This window comes from Piliocolobus tephrosceles, chromosome 16 (assembly GCF_002776525.5).
Source record: "Piliocolobus tephrosceles isolate RC106 chromosome 16, ASM277652v3, whole genome shotgun sequence".
NCBI lineage: Eukaryota > Metazoa > Chordata > Mammalia > Primates > Cercopithecidae > Piliocolobus > Piliocolobus tephrosceles.
Window position 1 is genome coordinate 43244837 of NC_045449.1, and position 17960 is coordinate 43262796.

A 17960-nucleotide genomic window follows, 5' to 3' on the forward strand; every position below is an offset into this window, starting at 1 on the left:
TTTTTTTTTCTTTTTTCTATTTTTAATTTCATTTATTTTCACTTGGAGCTTTGAGTGTAGATTTTCTAATAAGAATTTTTTTCCGGCCGGGTGCGGTGGCTCAAGCCTGTAATCCCAGCACTTTGGGAGGCCGAGGCGGGCGGATCACGAGGTCAGGAGATCGAGACCATCCTGGCTAACATGGTGAAACCCCGTCTCTACTAAAAAATACAAAAAAAAAAAAAAAAACTAGCCGGGCGAGGTGGCGGGCGCCTGTAGTCCCAGCTACTCGGGAGGCTGAGGCAGGAGAATGGCGTAAACCCAGGAGGCGGAGCTTGCAGTGAGCTGAGATCCGGCCACTGCACTCCAGCCTGGGCGACAGAGCGAGACTCCGTCTCAAAAAAAAAAAAAGAATTTTTTTTCTTTAGAAATCTGAAGGCAATGCATTTATCAGGCTTGCTGTTGAGAAGTCCACTGATATTTTGATTCCCTTCTCTTTTTGTGTAGCATAGTGCCCAAGCTTTTAATAGCAGTATTGGCAGAGTTTGAATTGTTATAGTGATGTATGTTGGTATAAATTTTTTTTTAAGTCGCTAAGCTGGGCTTACATGGTCTCTTTAAATATGGATGCTCCATTTTGGTCTTGGAAATTTGTTTTGTTGTGTGTGTGTGTGTGTTTTTTTTTAATGTAACTTTGTTCCCGTCTGTTTTCTCTTTCTTGAATATCTCTTAATTGGATTTTGGATTTTCTGGATTGAGCTCTTATTTTTTTCTTTCTTGTTGCCTAGCTTTTTTCTCATGTATACACACACACACATGCTTTTTGAAAGATTTCCTTGCCTTTATCATCCGTTTGTTGAATTTGTTTTGCCATTTTTGTTTTTAAATTCCAAGGTCTATCTTGTTCTCCGATAGTATCCTATTCTTGTGTCTCTGAAGAATTCATTATATTTTTTTGGAGTTTTGTCATGCTGTTTGCTTTTCCTCTGTTTCCTATAGATATATCTTTCCTGGAGATTTGTTTTGTCCTTTCATATTCTTAGAGGCCTTTCTCAAATGATCAGTGGTCCTTGCCTGTCTGCTCGTATCGAATGGTTAGGTACTGAGCAACTGATTGGACTGTCTACCTGAGTAGAGCTTGTTGACTGCTGAGCTTCACTGTGGTGATTGGTTGCTTTTTAATATCTTTCCTTTGATGTACTGCAGTTTTACTATGATCTGTTTAGATGTGGATATCTTTTTGTTGTGCTTAATTTACATTATAGTTTTATCTGTGAATTCATGTTCTCTCTCTCTCCCTCACTTTCTCTGTGTGTGTGTGTGTGTGTGTGAAGGTTTCGCTCTGTCACCTAGGCTGCAGTGCAATGGCACAATCGCAGCTCACTGCAGACTGAACCTCCCGGACTCAAGTGATCCTCTCATCTCAGCCTCCTGAGTAGCTGGGACCACAAGCACATACCACCGCAGCTGCCTAATATTTTTTATTTTATTTTTGTAGAGGCAGTGTCTCACTTTGTTGCTCAGGCTGGTCTCAAACTCCTGTCCTCAAGCAGTCCTCCTGCCTTGGTCTCCCACAGTTCTGGGATTATAGATATGAGCCACTGTGTCTGGCCTAATTCATGTCCTCATTTCTGCAGAATTCTTAGCCAGTATCTAATTCAACATTGCCTTTCTCCATTCTCCATATTCACCCCTTTAAGAATTCTTATTAGAGTTTTATTGGATCTTTACATTCTGTTCTTATTTTGACATCTTATTTTCCAGTTTTCTGTTTCTCTTTGCTGCATTTTGAGTGTTTATCATGTATCTTCGATTTTTTAATTCTCTTTAGCTATGTCTAATAAGTTGGTGCTTGTTTTATATTGATTTTTCAGTAATATTTTTATTTCTTATTAAGCAACTCATAACGCTTATTTTATGTTCTGTCTCTGTCAATTCCAATGCCCAAAGTATTGGGGATTCTTAATGAGTTTCTCCTGATGCTTGCTCATGCTGGATTATTTATTATGTATTTGCTATTTAATCATGCACTCATAGTTGATAAAATTGGTGGGAATACTGAAAGGCCTGAATGGTAGGTGACTTATTTCCCGATCTGATTTAGGTTTGCTTCTGCTAGGTGTCAAAGGGCACTGGTAGCGTGGAACCACTTTAATTTCTTGGCCTGGGAATTCCCTGACCATAGAAGGGAGAGAAAATTTCAACCTCAGACTTACTCATGAGGTCAGGCCTGTGATTATAAAATCCCAGAGAAGCCTCTTCACCCAGAGCATGGACCTGAAATGCTCACTTCTAGGTCTTTTGCGTGTAATCAGCTTCTTTCTTACTCTTTCAGTGAAGTTGCAGACCCTTTCAGAGGTTTTGGTCTAATGTAGGAGTTTCCAGTTAAGCACCCTCATAGTAAATAAAAGGTAAGTTTTACATAGGGTAAATCAATTATAGTTTATATATTAATATTTCGTTCACTGATATTCTATCCTAGTGTATTAAAAAAAAAAAAAAAACCTTAGATCACCATAGTGTTTACAGGGGGAAAAAAGTACAAAAAAAAAAAAACTACTTTAGGAAACCACATTCCCTAAAAAGAATAAAGCTTACCAACGAGTGTTCCTCAGATTAGGAGTATGTCAAGATATTCATTCCTGCATACTTAGGACAGTCAGAGGCCTTAGGCTGGGTGCATCCAGGGGTTTATTCTCCTTGAGTTGTACAGATGATCATTTTCTGTGTGTGCTAGGATCATAGAAAAGATCAGAGAACTTTCTCTAAGACGGTCTTAAAAGATGCTCTAGAAAAGACTGCATACCACATATTCCTCTTTAATCACTATAATGTTCATAAGCATATTAAAGTCTCCAGAAGACCTTGACACGAGGAAAATTTCCCAAACATCTTTGACCATGGTACTTTTTAAAAAAATACTAATAGCCTGTAACTATTGAAAACAAAATATCTATAATCATTGACCTTCTGAAATTTTAAGGCTATATTCCTTGAAAATAGAGTCAGAATAAGATATTCTGGGTTGGCATTTAAGTCAATAATCTTACATTAGCTGCTAACCAAGCTGGCTATGTATTAATAGTAGACAAGCCTATATAAAAACTATTGCATATAAAAGGTCTGGCGGGCACAATGGCTCACACCTGTAATCCCAGCACTTTGGGAGGGCAAGGCGGGCGGATCACAAGGTCAGGAGTTTGAGACCAGCCTGACCAACGTGGCGAAACCCCATCTCTACTAAAAATACAAAAGTTAGCCGGGTGTGGTGGCAGGCACCTGAGTCCCAGCTACTCCAGAGGCTGACACTTGAACTCAGGTGGCGGAGGTTACAGTGAGCCAAGATCGTGCCACTGCACTCCAACCTGGGCAGCAGAGCAAGGCTCTATCTCAAAAAAACAAGAAAGAAAACTATGAGTATAAAAGGTCAAATGGAGGTGAGCTGTACGACTCTATTAGAACTTAGAATCTAGCCAGTGTTTGTTAAATGTGTAGAGCAGGCACTGTGATAAATAGTTTGTAATGTCTTTTCATTGCCGCCAGGAAAAAAAAATCAGTTTCTTACCCTGGCCTACAAGGGCCCTCATAATCTGGCCACTACATCCTCTTCTGACCTCGTCTGTCATACCTTTCACACTAGGTGCCAGCCACACTGGCCTCCGAGTGTGCTAAGTTTATTCTAGCTCGAAAGCCCTTGTCTTGCACTTTCCTTTGCCTAGAATATGCCAGCATCAGATGTTTAAGTGGCTGCCTTTTTGTCCTCATGGTCTTACCTCACTGAGGTTGTTCCTCACTGCTGAATCTCAGCTAATCGCCCCTGCTTGAGTGACTCTACCCTCACACAGCCTTGCTTGGTTTCCTCCTACGAGTAGCTTAGTCTTCCTGAAAACCATAGATCTTGTCTGCTTTGTATGCTCTTCTGTCTTTAGCGTTGGTTATGATGAGACTTACAAATACTTGATAAATAGATGTCAAATGAGTAAGAGAAGAAACCCATAACTTGCAGAAGTTCACAGCTATCAAGTGTCAAAGTTGAGTCTGAACCCATGTTTGTCAGAATTCTGTGTTCATAACACCACACTATATCTAACTGTGGTTGTCCCATTCCCTTCTGCACTGTCAGTTCAAAGTGCTGTTAGAACTTTTCTTTTGTATTGCCTTCAAGGTCTCATTTCTTCTTTTAGATCTCCTGATTGTAGCAAATCTTGATTCTTTGACGATACCTTTGATTTATAGAAATACTGAAAAGTTACTCGGAACCAAATCTGCTGAATCAGGTAGATGACCAAGCTAGGGAAGACTGATGCGGGGAACAGGAGGAGTAATTCTGAAGTGACCACAAACAATAGGTTTTTGTTTTTAAAGTTGTATCTAAAAGGGAGTACTAAAAGAAGTATACTGGCTGGTTGCGGTGGCTCACACCTGTAATCCCAGCACTTTGGGAGGCCGAGGCCGGTGGATCATGTGTTTAGGAGATCGAGACCATCCTGGTTAACATGGTGAAACCCCGTCTCTACTAAAAATACAAAAAATTAGCCGGGCATGGCGGTGGGCGCCTGTAATCCCAGCTATTTGGGAGGCTGAAGCAGGAGAATGGCATGAACCCGGGAGGCGGAGGTTACAGTGAGCCGAGATGGCACCACTGCACTCCAGCCTGGGCAACAGAGCGAGACTCCGTCTCAAAAAAAAAAAGTATACTAAAAAGAGCTGGGCTGTGGCAACATTATCAGAACATGTATATAACCTCCCAAGGGAACTTCTTTGGTAATGTAATATTTCCATTGTGTGAACTAAGAAATCAGTTTTCGTAGCTTTCATAGTTACAGCTGATACAACTGAAAATTAGTTTCCTGTCTCAATGCGAATGTTAAATACCTGACAATGACAGTCTCAGTTTATTCCATAAAACTGAGAGACACATGTCAATGGTTTTGTCAAACTTTGGACAACAGATTTCAGCCTTGTTATTGGTCATGTAATACTAGCTTTGTTTTCTGGTCATTTAATACCAAAAAGAAGGTAAACTAGCCAGGAAAAAAATGTTAGCTTAAAGTGTAGTGCCAGAGGATAAAAAAAACTATTTCTGTATGGCAAAAGCAAAAGAATAGGTGCCAAATCTCAAATATTCTTGAGTTGATAGTTTTCATCTCTCTGGTTATAACTCACTCAATGTTTTGTCGTGGTTTGAGTTTGTTTGTTTGGTAGAGATAGGGTCTCCGTGTGTTGCCCAGACTGGTCTTGAACTCCTGGGCTCAGGCAGTCCTCCAGTCTCAGCCTCCCAGAGTGCTGGGATTACAGGCGTGAGACCTGGCCTGTTTGTTTTGTCTTTTTCTCGTTTTTTTTTTTGTTTTTTCCTCTGCTGTTGTTTGTTTGTTTTTTAGGTTTAGGGACATGAGCTGGCCCTCAGCCAGTGGCCCGTCGCCTGTTTTTATTTTGAATTTGAGATACCTTTCCAATCTTTGTTTCTTCCCCACCACCCCCTCCCGAGAAGGACTCTTACTCTGTCACCCAGGCTGGAGTACAGTGGCGCCATCTCAGCTCACTGCAGCCTCTGCCTCCCAGATTCAAGCAATTGTGCCTGTCTCAGCCTCCCGAGTAAGTGGGATTACGGGCGCCTACCACCAGGCACAGCTAATTTTTTTTGTATTTTCAGTAGAGGTGGGGTTTCAGCACATTGGCCAGGCTAGTCTCAAACTCCTGACCTCAGCCTCCCGAAGTGCTGGGATTACAGGTGCGACCCACCATGCCCAGCCTGCCATATTTTTTGTCCTTTTTATCGTTTCCTATTTTCTTTTCACTTCCCACAAAGCCTGTAGTTTTGGAATTTATTCTGGGAATGGTTAGAGTAGCAGTATTAGTTTTTTCCTTGTTTTTTTGTTTTTTGTGGTTTGAATGAGGCAACATCTTGGAGGAGACATAAGACTGGCATTCACTAAAGATATAACTTCTTTGTATTTTCCTTTGAAAAGGAAATTTTTTTTAAAGTTTTAAGTTCATGGGTACATGTGCAGGTTTGCTACGTAGACAAATGTGTGTCAAGGGGGTGTGTCCAACAGATTATTTCATCATCTAGATATTAAGCCTAGTAGCCTGGTACCCATTCGTTATTTTTCCTGGTCCACTGCCTCCTCCCACCCTCCAATAGGCCCCAGTGTCTGCTGTTCCCCTCTGTGTGTCCATTTGTTCTCATCATTGTCTCCCACTTTTATAAGTGAGAACATGTGGTATTCGGTTTTCTGAGGAAATACTGTTTAACTTGAGAAAATTGGATTGGGTTTTAAACCATTGTTTATGTTTTTTAAAAAACTGAATAAAGATATATATGTAGAAATATTATCTCCTGCAATTTTTGAATTATTTGCTATCGTAAAATTGTAAAAGGTAAAATTTTCTTTTTTTTTTTTTGAGACGGAATCTTGTTCTGTCGCCCAGGCTGGAGTGCAGTGGCGCAATCTCGGCTCACTGCAACCTCTGCCTCCTGGGTTCAAGTGATTCTCGTGCCTCAGCCTCCCAAGGAGCTGGGACTACAGGCATGCATCACCATGCCCAGCTAATTTTTGTATTTTTTTAGTAGAGACAGGATTTTCCCATGTGGGCTAGGCTGGTCTCAAATTCCTGACCTCAGGCAATCTCCCTGCCTCAGCCTCCCAGAGTACTGGGATTACAGGCATGAGCCACCGCACCTAGCTGAAAGGTAAAATTTTCTATTAGACCCTCCAGAGCTCTTAACAGTGATTTTTTTTTTTTTTCTTTCCTCTTCAAACATGATAAAGTATCCAGCAAAGTGGTTCTTGGTTTTGGGTTTGAGACAGGGTCTCACTCAGTCGCCCAGGCTGAAGTGCAGGGGCACCATCATGGCTCACTGCAGCCTCGGCCTTCTGAGGTCAAGCTATCCTCCTACTTCAGCCTCCCAAGTAGCTGGGGTCACAGGTGCAAGCCACCACACCCGGCTAATTTTTGTGTTTTTTGTAGAGATGGAGTTTTGCCATATTGCTCAGGCTAGTCTTGAACTTCTGGGCTCAAGCAATCCACCAGCCTTGACCTCTCAAAGTACTAGAATTACATACAGATGTGAGCCACCATGCTCAGCCAGCAAAGCTTTTTTTTTTTTTTTTTTTTTGAGTCGGAGTCTCGCTCTGTTGCCGAGGCTGGAGTGCAGTGGCACAATCTCTGCTCACTGCAAGCTCCGCCTCCCAGGTTCACACCATTCTCCTGCCTCAGCCTCCCCAGTAGCTGGGACTACAGGTGCCTGCCACCACGCCTGGCTACTTTTTTATATTTTTAGTAGAGACAGGGTTTCATCGTGTTAGCCAGGATGGTCTCGATCTCCTGACCTCATGATCCACCCACCTCGGCCTCCCAAAGTGCTGGGATTACAGGCGTGAGCCACCGTGCCCAGCCCAAAGCAATTTTTTAAAATGTCTGTATGTTGACTGGGCGCAGTGCCTCACACCTGTAATCCCAGCACTTTGGGAAGCCAAGGCAGGCGATCACTTGAGGCCAGGAGTTCAAAACCATCCACGCCAACATAGCAAAACCCCATCTCTACTAAAAGTACAAAAATTAGCTGGGCATGTTGGCACACACACCTGTAGTCCCAGCTATTCGGGAGGCTGAGGCACAAGAATCACATGAGCCTGGGAGATGGAGATTGCAGTGAGCTGAGATCATACCACTGCACTCCAGCCTGGGTGACAGAGCAAGACTGTCATCAAAAAAAAAAAGAAAAAAGTATCTATTTTCTGGATACTCCAAATTGGTCTAGAAGTTTAGTTTTAGAGATGAAACGCAAATTTAAAAATCATGTTTGTTATGTATATTTCACCACAGTTTTTATTTTATTTTATTTTATTTTATTTTATTTTATTTTATTTTACTTTTGAGACACGGTCTCTCTCTGTCATGCAGGCGGGAGTGCAGTGACATTATCTCAACTCACTGCAGCCTCCACCTCCCAGGCTCAAGTGATCCTCCCACATAGCTAGGACCATAGATATGTGCCACCGCACCCAGCTAATTTTTGTATTTTTTGTAGAATCAGGGTTTCGCCATGTTGCCTAGGCTGGTCTCAAACTCCTCTGACCACCTCGGCCTCCCAAAGTACTGGGATTACAAGAGTGAGCCACCACTCCTGGCCCACAATTATTTTTATATGTTTTTTTTTTTTTTTTTCTTCGTAGATAGGGAGTCTCACTATGTTGCCCAGGCTGGTCTCAAACTCCTGATCTCAAGCTATCCTCCCACAGTGCTAGGATTAGGCTGGGCACGGTGGCTCACGCTTGTAATCCCAGCACTTTGGGAGGCTGAGGTAGGCGGATCACCTGAGTTCAGGAGTTTGAGAACAGCCTGGCCAACATGGCAAAACCCTGTCTCTACTAAAAATACAAAAATTAGCTGGGTGTGGTGGCATGCACCTGTAATCACAGCTGCTTGGGAGGCTGAGGCAGGAGAATCACTTGAACCCAGGAGGCAGAGGTTGCAGTGAGCCGAGATTGCATCACTGCACTCCCACCTGGGCAACAGAGTGAGACCCAGTCTCAAAAAAAAAAAAAAAAAAAGTGCTGGGATTATAGGCATGAGCCACCATGCTTATCCCATAATTAAAAAGAAATCTGGGCAAGGCACAGTGGCTCACACCTGTCATCCCAGTGCTTTGGGATGCAGAGGCAGGACATCCCTTGAGGCGGGAGAGGTGGCTCACATCCATAATCCAAGCATTTAGGAGGCTGGGGTGGGCAGATTGCTTGAGATGAAGCGTTAAAGACCAGCCTGGGCAACATGGCAAAACCCCATCTCTACAAAAAAACACAAAAATGTTTCTGGCATGGTGGCACTTGCCTGTAGTCCCAGCTACTCAGGAGGCAAAGGTGGGAGGATCATCTGAGTGCGGGAGGTTGAGGTTACAGTGACCCAAGATTGTGCCAGTGCACTCCAGCCTGGGTGACAGAGTGAGACTCTGTCTCAAAACATTTAAAAAAAAGAAGAAAATGGTTATTTCTCAGGGCTACGTTTTCATTTATCAAATCTCATTTACCAGAATTTGTGCTAGGGTCTTTTAGGGGGTGTATATGAGTGCTGTGTCATGTGTCACTGGTTTCTCTACTTCAAAGACTGAACATTCTTCACGATCTGAAAGGAAAAGAAGAGATTCTTTCGGGATGTTTGACGGTTATGATAGCTGCAGTGAGGACACAAGCAGCAGCTCCAGCTCCGAAGAGAGTGAGGAAGAAGTCGCTCCTTTACCTTCTAATCTCCCGATTATCAAAAACAATGGGCAAGTCTACACATACCCAGATGGTAAATCTGGCATGGGTGAGTATTTATAACCTTCACCTGTTCTACAGCTTTATGTTTAAGGGTGTGTTTTCATTTGGTTTCTTCTGTCATTTCCCCTTCCTTAGAATTGTTAAGGGGCAGTTTGAAGAGCTGACATTTATAGTTCGAGATAAGATCACTGAGTTGGTGTTTAACGCTTTATTTTGCCTACCTCCCGGTGGAAAGCAAATAAAACAAAATAAAAAACAAAAGGCCAGTGAGAAACTTCATGTGGACATAAATTTAGTAGTTAGATGAGAAATACCTCTGTAACTGGAAGTGCAAGTGCATAGGATCATAGGCTTATACAGTTGAAAGAGACATTCAAGTTTGGGCTCTCTCCTCTATGTTAATTGCTTATAATTTCTGTTTTAACATAACTAGTGATTGGGTATTCTCTGACACAGTAAGGAATTTCTTTCTGCCTAAAGTCTGGCTTGAAAAAGAAAAAGGAAATGAAAAAGGAAGCAGTTTCATTTCTTAGTATCTCAAATTACTAGAATAGTCTCTTTATTGAACCAAAATTTCCTTCCTCCAACTTTTATCTTTTGGTCTTAGTTTTGCCTTTTTAACTTTGCTTCTGGGAGTCTGGAAAGTTTTGCTTTTTAAAGCTACACAGCGTAATTCTAATCCTTGCTCTAATGACATCTCTTTTCCCCACAATGGAACCGTTCATTCTAGTTTATCTCTAAGGCATACCAAGGAGCCATAGCTACTTCAACCGTTTCTCTCATGGTGTATCCCAGTGATTTAATTCTTGGATATCCTGGTCGCTCTATTCTGGGGATATTACCTCAGATTGTGTGGTAGTAGGGTAACAAGTCATCCTGATTTGCCTGGAACTGTCCTGGTTTTACCATTGAAAGTCCCACATCCTGGAAATGTGGGAATGAAACAAATGGTCACCTGTGTGAGACCAGAAGATAGTTCAGCCTTTATCTCCCCTTTTCAAGACACTGTTTCCGTTCATGCCACCAAAATTGCTTTAGCTTTCTTGAAAATGATAATGAACTTGTAAATAACTGATGTCCTTTGACCTTTACCACATAAACTAACCCACTTTAAACCAGTCTTCTTGCAGTTAACTTTTTAAACCCAAGATGTAGGACTTTGGATCTCTCAATATAACGTTTTTCTTACTAACTTTCAGTCTTAGAAATTGTTGTTGTTGTTGTTGTTGTTGTTGTTGTTGTTGTTGTTTTGACAGTCTCACTCTGTTGCCCAAGCTGGAGTGCAGTGGTGCAATCTCGGCTCACTGTAGCCTCTGCCTCCCGGGTTCAAGCAATTCTGCCTCAGCTTCCCAAGTAGCTGGGACTACAGGCCTGCGCCACCATGCCTGGCATATTTTCATATTTTTAGTAAAGATAGGGTTTCACCATATTGGCCAGGCTGGTCTCAAACTCCTGACTTTAAGCGATCCGCCTGCCTTGGCCTCTCAAAGTGCTGGGATTACAGGGGTGAGCCACCACATCCAAGGTTTTTTTTTTGCTTTTTTTTTTTTTTTTTTTTTTGAGACAGTCTTGCTCTATTACCCAGGCTGGAATACAGCAGCAAGATCTCAGCTCACTGCAATCTCTGCCTCCCGAGCTCAGGTGATCCTCTCACCTCACCCTCTCAAGTACTATAGGCACATACTACCACACCTGGCTAACTTTTGTATTTTTCAGAGACGGGCAATTTTCACCATATTGCCCAGGCTGGTCTCAAACTCCTGAACTCAAGCGATCCATCTGCCTCAGCCTCCCAAAGTGCTGGGATTACAGGTGTGAGCCCCTGCACCCTGCCCAGTCTTAGAAATTTTTGATTGCTAATTCTGTCATCTAATATTGAATGCTGTGCCATCTAATCTTCCAGTTTTATATCATTTACAGTTTTGATAATTCTGCCCTGTTGGTCCTATTCTAGTCTTTTGGTTAAAAAGTTGAATAGCATGGCCAGGTGCGGTGACTCATGCCTGTAATCCCAGCACTTTGGGAGGCCGAGGCAGGCAGATCACGAGGTCAGGAGATCGAGACCATCCTGGCTAACACAGTGAAGCCCCATCTCTACTAAAAATACAAAAAATTGGCCAGGCATGGTGGCAAATGCCTGTAGTCCCAGCCACTCGGAAGGCTGAGACAGGAGAATTGCTTGTACCTGGGAGGCGGAGCTTGCAGTGAGCTGAGATTGCACCACTGCACTTCAGCCTGGGCGACAGAGCGAGACTCTATCTCAAAAAAAAAAAAAAAAAAACCCTACCTGGGTGTCTTCTACTCCAGCTGAAATTTCTCAGTCCTGTTGTCGGAGCTACATGAGATTTTATCAAATGTGTTAGCTCCTGTTAGTGTATATTCTTGCCGTGGTTTGATTATAACATATCAGCCTAATAATCCTGTCATAAAAGGAAATAGCGTTTATTGAAGCTTTGTGTGTGCTAGCGTCTGTTTTAAATACCGGAGATATGCAGATGAACAACACAGAATAAGTGTTCTGTCCTGATGGAACTTGCATCCTACTTGTGAGAATTCTAGTTTGACATGTATAATTTCTGGCAAAGATTCGCTGTTTCCTTGGGATCACAACTTTTCTATCTAGGTGTTCAGAACATTCTTTAACAATCTGTTCTAGAATTTTTGCAACAGAAAACCATTTAGTTTTTTCTCCCAGTAGATACCCTTTGTTCACCTGCAATCTTCTGTCACTTTTGTCTTTTTTCCATGATTTCTCATAGATTTGTAAGTAAGTACAGTTGTCCCCGGTATCCATGGGGGATTGGTTCCAAGACTTCCCTCAGATACCAAAATTCACAAATGCTCAAGTTCCTTACATAAAATGGTGTGGTATTTACATATAACTTATGCACATCCGTCCATATACTTTAAATCATGTCTAGATTACTTATAGCTAATACAGTGTAAATGCCATGCAAATAATTGTTAATACTATACTGTTTAGAGAACAGTAAGAAGAAAAACGGTCTGTGTATGTTCAGTACAGATGCAATTTTTTTTTCCTGAAATATTTTCAGTCCACTTTTAGTTGAATCCACAGATACAGAACCCATGGAAGCACAGAGCCAACTGTACCGGTTAAACTACAGGCCTCTCCAGTTTACCTGTTTGGGTGGAGGCTTTAACTCACTAAGGCAGTTATGTGCTACGTTACTTTTTGTGTATCTTTTTTAAACTTCAATTCTTGTGAACCTTGTTCTAATTCTACGTTTCAGATTATTGTCTATTATGCAATAGTAAGTAGCCAAGAGTTCTACTGTCCCACTATCACTGGTTAATAATAGAGCACCTACCTCAAACTTTTTTTTTTTTTTTTTTGACTCAGGATCTCCTTCTGTTGTCCAGGCTAGAGTGCAGTGGTGCGATCATAGCTCACTTTAACCCTGAACTCCTGGACTTAAGCAATCCTCCTGCCTCAGCCTCCTGAATAGCTGAGACTACAGGTGTGTGCCACCATGCCTGACTCTTTTTTATTTTTATTTTTTGAAGAGACTAGATCTTGCTCTCTTGCCCAGGTGGTCCCATACTCCTGGCCTTGAGCCAGTTATCCTGCCTCGGCCTCCCAAAGTTCTGGGATTACCAGCATGAGTCACTGCACCTGGCCTCTACCTCAAACTTTGAACCCATTCCTTTTTTCTTGTCCCCCAAACATAACTTGAAGGAATCCTCATGCAGCTCTTTGCAAGTATTACCTCTTTTTAAGTTTCAACCTTTGCAGTATTTTAAAGGCCTCTGTTATACTTTGTTATTAATCCTCAATTGTGTGGCACTTTTCATCTTTCGTGTGTAATCATTTCAAAAGCTGGAATTTGTTGTATATGAAAATGCCTGACACATGGTAAGCACTGAGGAAATATCAGTTGAATCCAGCGTATCTGCCTTGTTTCTGTTGACGCTTTGCAAAAGCCTTTCAGACCTCAAGCTACTATCAGACCTTCTAGAACCCATCACCATGGCACAATACCAGTGTTCTCTCTGACTTCTCTGTGCAGGCTTCTTTATCATTTGTATAGGAGATAGAAGAAATGTTCAAGGCAAATTTTTAAATTAAAACTTTCAGATGGCAGGATAAATTATTTAAACTGCTAGATGAAGATTGCTTTTATTATATCATCATAATGCCAGTGTTTTTATTTTGTTAATTAGCTACCTGTGAGATGTGTGGGATGGTTGGCGTCCGAGATGCTTTTTACTCTAAAACAAAGCGTTTCTGTAGCGTTTCATGTTCAAGAAGTTACTCGTCAAACTCCAAGAAGGCAAGCATTTTGGCCAGACTTCAGGTAACGGTACAGAAACCTTCTTACTTATATCTGTTATTTCTATGGCTTTCGCCATTTATCTGTCATTTGACTGTGATTCGCTGCACTTTACCTCTGCCCACTCAGTTACTGTTTTATACCCACATCTTGAGGAAACGTGAGCCCCAAACTTTGTTCACCCTATAAAATTGGAAAACTGTTTTAAATGGATAAGACATACTATCCAAAATAAGTGATTATTTGCATAAGTTAATTAAAATATCGTTTTTCCAAATAAGTATAAACCGTTTTTTATATACAGAAATCGAAGACATTTTCTTGTTTCCCTTTGTTTCCTTTTGTGTTAACATCAAGGTAGAATCTTTCATCATTTGGGGGGAAATAATTTAATCTCTGGTTTTATTTTCTCATCTCCTCGCTTTGTACTTTTTAGTACAATCCATTTGATACCTTGACCAAATGTATTTGGTTAATCCAACTAACCTTTTTGACAACGCTCATGATATGGAAAGAAAATCGTCTTGCTTTAAATGTACATCAGTGCCTACAAAATGACTGGAGACTTGACCGTTTGACTAAGTTCTTACTATTGTATCATGTAAACAACTTTTTAAAGGCATTAACTTAACTGATTTTTGCAGTATTTTTATTGGATGATCACAGTATTCTCATTTAATTTATTCTTGTGATCATTATATAGCACTGAAAGGGTTATTTAAATCCTCCAAATTAAGGAAATACATCACTTAGATGTATTTCTATATTTCAGATAGACAGTACCTAAAGATCCTGAGCAGTGGTCTGTACCCAAATGGATGGCAGTTTGTCACACTGTGAATTTGGCCCATGATCATTTTGTCATTGATCTTTTGCGTTAGCACTAAAGGTATAAACCTCAGTCACTTGCTCTTTGAACATTAAATTGTCTCTCTTACCATATAAATAGCAATGCTTGGCAACCTGCATGAGTAAATAACCACTGGTTCTATCTACTATAAGAAGGAATCAAGTATCCACCACAGCCTATATTTTAACATCTTGTGGGATATAATTTTTTATTAACATATTAATTTGCGTATTGCTGTTGTAGTCTATGCCAGCTCTGCTACCCATATTAGATAACTACATTGTAGCAGAACTCCAGAAAAAAATTCTCATGTTAAAATTCTTGTATGTTTCCTCTGCTTTAATAATTTTCTAAACCCTCAATGTTTACTTAAGCAGAATGTGTAGTATGCAGTCCAGTTAAATTGTGGTGGTGGGGGGATGAAAAAGAATCCTATTTACTTAACTTTTCTTGTTTTAGGGTAAGCCTCCAACGAAGAAAGCAAAAGTTCTTCAGAAACAACCTTTAGTTGCTAAGCTAGCCGCATATGCTCAGTATCAAGCTACCTTGCAAAATCAGGCAAAGACAAAAGCAGGTAATATTGGTGAATCTGACCGAGATGAAATATTTGACATTGATTCGTTTAGTTTTAATTAATTTTGTAATTAATTAAATTGTAATTTTGAATTCTGTTTAAGCTGTTTCTGTGTCCTGTTAGCACATTACGGCTCTAAGCTTCCTAATGGTGGTTTAGATTTCAATAAATTACTCTAGAAGATTATAGTTGCATGCATAAGGTCAGGTGCTTTTGGCAATCTCCTTAATGTTTTTGTTTGGTTTATTATTTACTTTTCATGTACTGATTCTCTGAATTGTGAAGATATTAGGCAAAGAAATAGGACATTCAGCAGGCTTCAAAGGGATTGAGAGAAGAAGAGAGTAGTAAGAGGAAGAGATTAAGGAAAGGACCATTTCTAATAGAGTTTTTTTTTTGTTTGTTTGTTTTTTTGGAGACAGAGTCTTGCTCTGTCACCCAGGCTAGAGTCCAGTGGCGTGATCTTGGCTCACTGTAACCTCTGCCTCATGGGTTCAAACAGTTCTCATGTCTCAACCTCCCTAGCAGCTGAGACTACAGGTGCACGCATCCACACTCGGCTTTTTTTTGTATTTTTAGTGAAGATGGGGTTTCACCATGTTGGCCAGGCTGGTCTAGAACTCCAGACCTCAAATGATCCACCCACCTCAGCCTCTCAAAGTGCTAGGAATACAGGTGTGAGCCACAGCGCCCAGCCAGAAGATTTTTAATAGAAGTAAATAGAAAGTGAGGCAATAAGTGAGTAAATAGAAGGGCAATAAGTGAGTAATGAGGAGAGCAATAAGAGAGTAAATAGTGAGAAGGGCAACAAGTGAGTAAATAGAAGAGGCAATGAGTGAGTAAATAGAAGTAAATAGAAAGTGAGGTAATTAAAAGTGATATGGGGTAGGTATCTCACTGAGGTACATGGCAAGAACTGAATGGAAATAAAAACACAAAAGCAGCCACAGCAGTATTTGTCATTCTGTACACTTCTGTCAACTTCTCTTTGCTCCCCTTAACTGAAGAGCTTGTACCTCACTTCCTCAGGAGCATGTGTCATGTATAGAACAGTTAAGAAACTCCTGGCCAGGCGTGGTGGCTCATACCTGTAATCCCAGCACTTTGGGAGGCCAAGGCAGGTGGATCACGAGGTCACGAGTTCAAGACCAGCCTGCCCAATATGGTGAAACCCCATCTCTACTAAAAATACAAAAATTAGCTGGGTGTGGTGGCACGCACCTGTAGTCCCAGATGCTCGGGAGGCTAAGGCAGAAGAATCACTTGAACCTGGGAAGCAGAAGTTCCAGTGAACCGAGATTGCGCCACTGCACTCCAGCCTGGGTGACAGAGGGAGACTCAGTCTCAAAAAAAGAAAAGAAACTCCTGTTTGTTTGCATATATAATATAAGCCAGAGCTCATGCTGTTTAGAGAAGTTATTTGATCTTTACTTAAAGAAAATGTTCTTTAAATGGGATAAAGTAATTTTATGTCCTTTCACACATTTTAACCGTGATAACCTTCTTATAAATAAAAGATGTGAGAATTGTAATATATGTACATTTGTTTGATTTTAGCAGTCTCCATGGAAGGTTTCAGCTGGGGTAACTACATCAATAGCAATAGCTTTATAGCAGCTCCAGTTACCTGTTTTAAACATGTGAGTACAGAATTTCTCACCTTATTTTGAAGTACTTAGTCATTGTTTAAATCTGAAGGTACAATAACACCTAAGCATCTTATCCTTAGAAGGTGTTTGTTTTTATGCCTTGTAATTGAAATGCTTCTTTTATTATTATACTTAATAATAGTTAAAAAGAACTTATAAAGTTTTGTAAGTACAAGTTTCCTATAAAGAAATTGCAGTTTGAAGTTATTTTAAACAGGGAGAAGTACTAGTCTTCTAAGTACTAATTTTCGTTTATAATATATTTGTTTTTTAAATTTTTTGGTAAAGACATGGTCTCGCTGTGTTGCCCAGGCTGGTGTCAAACTCCTGGCATCAAGCAGTCCTCCCACCTTTGCCTCCCAAAATGCTGGGATTACAAGTATGAGCCACCACACCCAGCCTCATCAGATGTTCATATTAAGTTGAACTGCTAGCTTTGTCCAGGCACAGTGGCTCAACTGTATTTCTAGCAACTTGGAAGAATGAGGCAGGAGGATCACTTGAGGCCAGGAGTTCAAGACCATCCTGGGCTACATAGTGAGACTTCTTTTCTACAAAAAATAAATGAAATTGCTAGTACTATGTATCAAAAATATGCATATTGACAGTGTCATACGATTTGACTTAACAAACCATTCATTGTGTATGTTACTTAAATCTGCAGTTTGACCTGATAATTCAGAAGAAGAAGGATCTTTTTTCTAATTTTTTTGTCTCCAAATGTTAAGTCACAAAAACAAGGAACTATTAGTAACATAGTATTGTGAGCTGAAATATGTGCTGTATATATATCATGAGAAACCCTTTAAAAAGTTTTCTTTTCAGCAAGTGGATTGTTACAGAGCATTTAAAATAATTTAGAATTGTGTTTAAAATATATCTGATGACAAGTTCTTTCCTTTTGATTTATTCCTTTAGATTTGATTAATTCTCTCCAATACTTTTTTAACCTGACTACAACTTTAATTAATACTTAAAGATCCTTTCTGCTGCTATCCATGTTTAAGAAGAAAAGAGAATTTAGAAAATACATGAACTTTTGTTTGCACTTAACATTTTGTTAATTTAGGGCTTTAGGCCAGGCACGGTGGCTCACGCCTGTAATCCCAGAACTTTGGGAGGCTGAAGCGGGCGGATCACCTGAGGTCGGCAGTTCAAGACCAGCCTGGCCAACATGACGAAACCCCGTTTCTACTAAAAATACAAAAATTAGCCAGGGGTGATGGTGGGCGCCTGTAATCCCAGCTACTTGAGAGGCTGAGGCACGAGAATCACTTGAACCCAGGAGGCAGAGGTTGCAGTAAGCCAAGATTGTGCCACTGCACTCCAGCCTGGGCGATAGAGTGA

At 40.8% G+C, this 17960-nt stretch overlaps 1 protein-coding gene across 12 annotated transcripts in view; it reads left to right on the plus strand.

Moving 5' to 3' along the window:
* Positions 1–17960, plus strand: part of MBTD1 (mbt domain containing 1) — an 84505-nt gene that overhangs the window by 26613 nt on the left and 39932 nt on the right. For 4 of the 12 annotated variants that reach the window (XM_023204518.3, XM_023204528.3, XM_023204522.2 and 1 more), the window contains 4 exons: positions 9090–9291; positions 13431–13570; positions 14850–14964; positions 16522–16604. In XM_023204518.3, coding sequence (XP_023060286.1) covers positions 9090–9291; positions 13431–13570; positions 14850–14964; positions 16522–16604 — 540 coding nt within the window. Of the gene's footprint in view, positions 1–1765; positions 2391–9089; positions 9292–13430; positions 13571–14849; positions 14965–16521; positions 16605–17960 lie in introns of those variants that run through there. The other 8 variants (XM_023204521.2, XM_023204519.3, XM_023204530.3 and 5 more) reach the window with 5 other exon arrangements.